We start from the raw sequence: 6,915 nt of genomic DNA, 5'->3' as shown, positions 1-6,915 counted from the left end.
ACTAAGTGGAGAGTGGACGTGTTCCAGAACCCCATTGCATCACTCCATTTTAGTCTCTGTTTAGTTTCATCACCATCTGATTTATGTGCTTATTTTCTATGCTCTGCTGCCTATCCTCTTAGACATTAGTTCTTAAAGGTTGGGAGCTAACCTCTGTTATTCACATCTGTACCACTGGCTACTGGATACACAGTTGATGCTCCAGGACTCATTTTTGAAAAAATGAATAGGAGACTTGCATTGCTTGCTCTTAGCATCTGGGTTCATCTCTTGTAATAAGAAAAGGAAGGGCCTAATTCATGGGAATTCAAGGGCAGGGTTTTCATGGGAGGTTGAGGTGTCTTCAGAACTTTGGTGGATGGATTTGAATGAGCTTCATGCAGGTGAGAGGAAGCTTCAGTTCGTTTTCCTTTTGTCTCTTCTAGTCCCACCCCAGTTCTTTTTCCAGGTTCCTTTTCTTTTTACTTTCTCATGTAACAGTTCTGAATTTTCCCCTTATATATAGTTTCATGCAATCACCGCAACAGGATATAGAAAATCTGTCATCCCCCAAAATCCTTGTGTTTCTCCTTTGCAACCACATACCCCCAACCCTAATCTCTGGCAACCACAGTTTATTCCTCCTCACTATAATTTTTTTTCGAGAACATCCTTGTCTTGTTCCCAGTCTCAGGGGGAAACCATTCCCTTAGTATTTATTTTAGAGCATCTCTCAATTTTCCTTCACTGAGACTATTTGGGAAAACAACGTTTTTAGCAGACAAAGAATCTTGGTTGACAGTTTTTCTGCCAGCATTTTAGAAATGTTGTTCCATTTCCTCTGGCCTCCACTGTTTTCTATGAAAAATTCACAAAGACTCAAGTCAGTCTTTCTCTATAGTGCAAAATGAAGCACTATTTTTCTCTAGTTGTTTTTAAGAGTTTTTTCTTTGTCTTAGTTTTTAGTCGCTTGATTATGATGTGTCTGAGCATAGATTCCTTCGGGTTTGTCTTATTCAAAGTTCACTGAGCTTTTTGAATCAGTAAATTTATGTCTGTCACCAAATCTGAGAAGTATCTACCCATTATTTCTTCAAATAAAATTAAAAAAATTTTTTTTCGATGCACCACACAGTATCCTAGTTCCCCTGCCAGAGATCAAATCTGTGCCCTCTACTCAGAGTCTTAACCATTGGACTACCAGGGAAGTTGCCTCTTCAAATAAAATTTTTACACCATACTCTTTTCTCTCTCTTTCTGAAACTCTGATAATGTGAATGTTAGACTTTTTGATATTGTTCCACATGCACCCAGGACTCTGTTCATTGGTTTTTTTTGTTTTTCAATTTTTTTCTCTTTGTTCAGATTGGATAATTCTTATTGACCTATCATCATGTGACTCCTCTCTATTTTGCTATTGATTCTTTCATGAATGTTTTATTTCAGTTATTGGATTTTTAAGTTTCCCCCAAATTTCTATTTAGTTCTTCATTATATCTTCACTCTCTTTGCTTAAATTATTTTATCTTTCCAGTCATTTGAAGAGAATTCACTCTTACTTGGAGTTTAAATACAATAGCTGCTTTAGCATCTTTATCCAGTAATAGTAATTTCAATGTTTGTGTCATCTCTTGATTGTCCTTTCCCTTATAAGTTGATATTTTTCTGGCTCTGCATATGCTGAGTAGTTTCAAATTATATCCTAGACATTTGAATATTACATTCTGAGAATCTATGCTCTACTTAAATCCTACAGAGAATGATAAATTCTGTTTTGTTTTATTTTAGCAGGTTATCCATCTAGAAGGTAAGCTCCAGCCTCAAGTCCTAACCCTTCTCTATAGGCTGTGGTTTCAATTTCAGTTCCGTGTTCAAAGACTTTGCATGTGCTACTTGGATCTGTGTGCTGCCCAGTGGCCATTTGGGAGTCTGGGTGATTCTGTGATCCACAGTCCAGTCCTCAAAACTCACAGAGCTTAGAAATAAGCCCAGAAACTCTTCTCTCTTAAGCTCTTGCCTTTCTGAGATCTGAAACATTTAGCTCCCTTGTGGCCCTCTGGTCTGAAAGCTGGGGGTTTCGTTTCTCTGAGCATCTGTGCACCTCCTCTGAGTGTGTCTGAGTATGAGCCAAGCAATGGAAGGACAGGCAGGAAAAAAAGCAGTCAAATTTTGTCCTACATTCACTGCTACTACCACAGGATCAGCTGAAGGTCAAGGTGGGAGATTGGAGAAAAACAACCAGGGGCTTTCCTCACTTTCTATGACACTTAGCAGCACCTCTTTCCTCTCCTCAGGCCAGATAACAAGTGTTCCTTTTGCAGTCCTTTCTGTTTGCATCTGGTGCTTACTTCCAGTTTTCAGGCTGCATGTGAGTTGAGGTCAGCTGGTGCCCAAGGGAGAAACATAGGGACTCACAGTGGTATCAGTGGTATTTGAAATTCTGATCTCCTTCCCCAACCCACCGGCTCCTGTTTCCTTTTCATTGTCTTCCAGTAGCTGCTCCAGGAATTCTGTCTGAGAATTATTGTCACATTCAGTGGGAGAGGCATGTTTAATTGTGCTTATTGCATCTTGCCTAAAATGAGAACTCAAATATATATTTTGTATCCAGTGCTATAAACAGTAAGGACACCTCGCTTTCAACAGCAGGCACAGGACTTCTGTGGTGGCCCAGTGGTTAAGAATCTCTCTGCTAATGCAGGGGACACAGATTCAATCTTTGTTCCAGGAACTAAGATTCCACATGCTTCAGGGCAACTAAGCCCATGAGCCACAACTACTGAAGCTTGCATGTCCAAGAGTCTGTGCTCCACAAGAGAAGCCACCACAATAAGCATGCACATCGCAGTGAGACAGTGGTCCAACTAGAGAAAGGCCCGTGTGCTGCGAGGAAAACCCACTGCAGCCATAAATAAATAAAATATTTTTAAAAAGTGCAGCAGGCACAATGTCCAACACTAAATCCCAAGATTGCTTCACCTAGCCCCCAGTGGCTGTGTTCTTCCTGCTGGACTGGCCCTTCCAGCCATATCCGGGATTGGCCCGGATATGCACTGTGCTAATGTGTGCTCAGTCGTCCTGGACTCTTTGTGACCCAGTGGACTATAGCCCTCCAGGTTCCACCGTCCTTGGGATTCTCCAGGCAAGAATACTGGAGTGGGTTGCCATTTCCTTTGACAGAGGATCTTCCTGACCCAGGGATCGAAACCACATCTCTTAAAAGTCTCCTGCATTGGCAGGCGAGTTCTTTACTACTAACACCACCTGGGGCTAGGCTAATAGAGCACTCCAGAGGCTGGACTACTCAAAGCAGTCCTGTCTTCACCTCCCCAACTTCCCTCATATAGTCTATGTGCCAAGTTGCGGGGAGCCAGCCTGACTGCTCAGGCTCCTTCTTGGCTCTGAGAGAGATCAAGAGATCCCTCTCTGTCCCGCCACCCCTGATTTATTAAAGCACAGGTTGGCCTTTCTCACCTCCATCAAGGAAATTGCTGTAGTGATCTTTCACCTGTTCACCTGTTGCTGATAAACTCGTCATGATTGAAGCCTGTTTTCTATCCAGTTAATGTTCTATTGATTTCAGTTGGGTGCTAGGGTGATGCTTTACTGATCTTAAGTGGAGGAATTTAAAACACCTGTGCCTGTAGCTCTGCACATATGCAAACCTTTGATCTATTAGCAACTCCTGTTAGCATATATATAGGTGTGGTATTCTTCAATAAAGTTGGCAGAGTCAGACGCAAGCAGACTCTGTCCCTCTCAACCCCATTCTTTTCTAGTCTTTTCTTTCCTAGTCCTTTCTTTTATTTCTCAGGTATTTCGGCGATTGCGCCCGTGACCGGTTCGTTTGCCGGCAGGCTCCGGCAAGTGGCGCCCGCACAGGGACATGAGCGGATCCCGGACTACAGCCACCCAAAAACAAATAATCCCGCGGGCAGCGTTTAAAGTTGCAGATATTGTGGGTGGAGAGGGTATAGTTGAGAGTAAAAATCATGGGTCAAAGTAGTAGTAAACAGTTCTTTGTTTCTACGTTAAAAATGATGTTAACTGCTCTAAAGTTTATAACTCCTAAAAATCTGCAACCTACCTCCGGGACAGTTGAACATATTTGCAATTTCCCGGAAGACCCAAAATCTAGTAAAAAGGAGGCTGTTGCTTTAACATCTGACTCAGAGTCTGAACTCTCTCATGAGGATCAAGGAGAACTAGATGAGAAAGCATTTGAGTACAATAGAGAGAATTGGGATGCTTTTATTGTCACAAAAGGGAAGGACAAAGCATCCCCCTTTTTGGAACTTAAAGAAATGTTAACATCTATATCACAGAGAGTGGAGCAATTAGAGTTACTGTCTCCTTCGGGTCCCAAGCCGCAGCACTTCAATACACCGTCTGTTGTGGCAGGATTGGATCCCATCCCAGTTCCTCCTATGCCTCCTCCTTTGGTTGAGGCTCCCTTAATACCTACAGCTCCTGTATATTCTCCTTTGAAATTTGAAAAACCTGTCCTTTCCCCACTTCAAATGGCTGTTAAACATGCTAGAGACCAAGGAGAAAGCCTTGAGGGATATTCCATGATTTTTCCAGTTTTTGAAGACGCTAACCGCTGCAGGCATTATGAGCCTGTTCCATTTAAACAGTTAAAGGAGCTTAAGCAGGCTTGTGCCCAGTATGGACCCACGGCACCTTTTACATTAGCTATAATTGAGAGCCTCGGAGCCCAATATCTGCCACCCAACGATTGGAAAGCTATTACACGCGCCTGCCTTTCTGGAGGCGATTATTTGCTCTGGCGCTCCGAGTATGGAGAAGTTTGTGGTCTTATTGAAGATCGTAATCGCCGTAATGGGTTACAAATTAATTTTGACATGCTAATGGGAGAAGGAGTCTTTAGGGCTCTTGATGCACAACTAAATTATCCAGAACAAGCTTACCTTCAGATTAGTGAAGCTGCATTAAAAGCCTGGAAGAAACTTCCCGTTTCTAATAGAAAGACTGAAGATCTTTCGAAAATTCGGCAAGGGCCTGACGAGCCTTATCAGGATTTTGTTGCTCGTCTATTAGATGCAATATCTAAGATTATAGGAGATGAAGAGGCAGGTCTTATTTTAACAAAACAGATGGCCTATGAGAATGCAAATGCTGCGTGCCAAGCCGCTCTGCGACCTTACAGGAAAAAGGGAAATTTAACAGATTATGTTAGAATTTGTGCTGATATTGGCCCTTCTTACCTTCAAGGGCTTTCTATGGCCGCAGCTATTCAAGGAAAGTCTATTAAAGAGGTTTTGTACCAACAAGCAAGGAATAAGGGAAATATAAAAAGAAGCGGGCCACCAGGAAGCTGTTTTTCATGTGGACAAATGGGACATCGTATGGCTCAATGCCCAAAAAGGAACAATAACCCTGATTCGGCAAAAAATCCTAATGTCTGCCCTAGATGTAAAAAGGGAAAACATTGGGCCAGAGACTGTCGTTCTAAGACTGACATAGAAGGTAAACCTCTGCCTCCTGTCTCGGGAAACTGGGTGAGGGGCCAGCCCCAGGCCCCGAAACAGTGTTATGGGGCACTCAAAGCCGAGTCACAACCAAACCTGATCGACTTGGTATCGAAAACCTCTACCGAGCCACCCCAGGCAGCGCAGGATTGGACTTGTGCGCTGCCGCCCACACAGTATTAACCCCAGATATGGGGATGCAAGCCATTCCTACAGGGGTATTTGGACCACTACCAAAAGGAACAGTTGGATTAATTATTGGCAGGAGCAGTTGGACCATGAAGGGATTGTCCATTTCCCCTGGCGTGATTGATGCTGACTATACTGGGGAAATTAAAATTATGGCTTGTGCCCCCCTCAACATTATTAGTATACCTATTGATCAAAGAATTGCCCAATTAATTTTGTTACCCCTTCATGTGGAAGGAAAGATTGCCTCACAGAGAGAAAGGAAGGCTGGTGGTTTTGGTTCCTCTGATGTTTATTGGGTTCAATCTATTTCGGCTCAAAGACCAAAATTAGAGCTCATTATTGAAGGAAAAAGATTCTCTGGAATTTTGGACACTGGTGCAGATGTGTCAGTTATAGCTGAGGAACATTGGCCACAGCATTGGCCGAAGCAAGAAGCTTGTTCTACTCTGAGGGGCATAGGTCAATCTCAAAACCCACAACAGAGTAGCGGCCTCCTTCACTGGAATGATTTAGAAGGACACGAGGGCGATTTCCAACCTTTTATTCTGCCTCATCTCCCTGTTAATCTTTGGGGAAGAGATGTTATGCAACAAATGGGTGTATATATGTTTGCTCCAAATCAAGTCATCTCAGATATGATGATGAATCAAGGTCTACTTCCACAGCAGGGACTAGGAAAGAGTAATCAAGGAATTACTTGCCCTATTGTATCCACTCCTCGCCCCACCAGAGCAAGCCTAGGGTGTTTTTGACAGGGACCTCTGATTTTCCTGTAACTCATGCAGATCCTATCAGTTGGAAGACTGATGAGCCTGTTTGGGTTGATCAGTGGCCCCTAACCAAAGAAAAAATTTCAGCAGCTGAACAATTGGTGCAGGAACAATTGAGCTTAGGACATATTGAGCCTTCCAATTCCCCTTGGAATTCACCAATATTTGTTATAAAGAAGAAATCTGGAAAATGGAGGCTTTTGCAGGACCTCCGCAAAGTAAATGAAACTATGATTGTCATGGGACCCTTACAGCTTGGCCTGCCCTCGCCTGCAGGGATCCCTCGTAAAACGTTTAAAATAATTATAGATTTAAAAGATTGTTTTTCTGCTTTTGTGGTTAATCTTTTTCCTGGCAGACTGGATATACCTTCGCTCAAGAAGTCGAACTTTCAGTGGTTCACAAAGTCTGTTTTCAATATCTCTTACAGCCTTTTAATTTGTTAAATCTTGTTCTGTTTGTCCTGAATTTCTTCCAGTCCC

General features: G+C 42.8%; 1 protein-coding gene across 1 annotated transcript; it reads left to right on the top strand.

The window, feature by feature from the left end:
• Positions 1-4,016: 4,016 nt before the first annotated feature.
• On the top strand, positions 4,017-6,410 carry LOC139038256 (endogenous retrovirus group K member 10 Gag polyprotein-like). The gene has a single exon (XM_070476679.1). The coding sequence runs from the start codon at positions 4,017-4,019 to the stop codon at positions 5,652-5,654; it is 1,638 nt and encodes a 545-aa protein (XP_070332780.1). The 3' UTR covers positions 5,655-6,410.
• The last annotated feature ends 505 nt before the right edge of the window (positions 6,411-6,915 follow it).

The sequence above is a fragment of the Odocoileus virginianus genome, chromosome 1 (genome assembly GCF_023699985.2).
Source record: "Odocoileus virginianus isolate 20LAN1187 ecotype Illinois chromosome 1, Ovbor_1.2, whole genome shotgun sequence".
Classification (NCBI taxonomy): Eukaryota; Metazoa; Chordata; class Mammalia; order Artiodactyla; family Cervidae; genus Odocoileus; species Odocoileus virginianus.
Note: the sequence above shows the minus strand (reverse complement) of the source record. Positions and strands in the feature narration are given on the sequence as shown.

Excerpts from the sequence above, each read along its gene's own strand:
- LOC139038256 (XM_070476679.1), top strand. The coding sequence starts at position 4,017 with ATGATGTTAACTGCTCTAAAGTTTATAACTCCTAAAAATCTGCAACCT.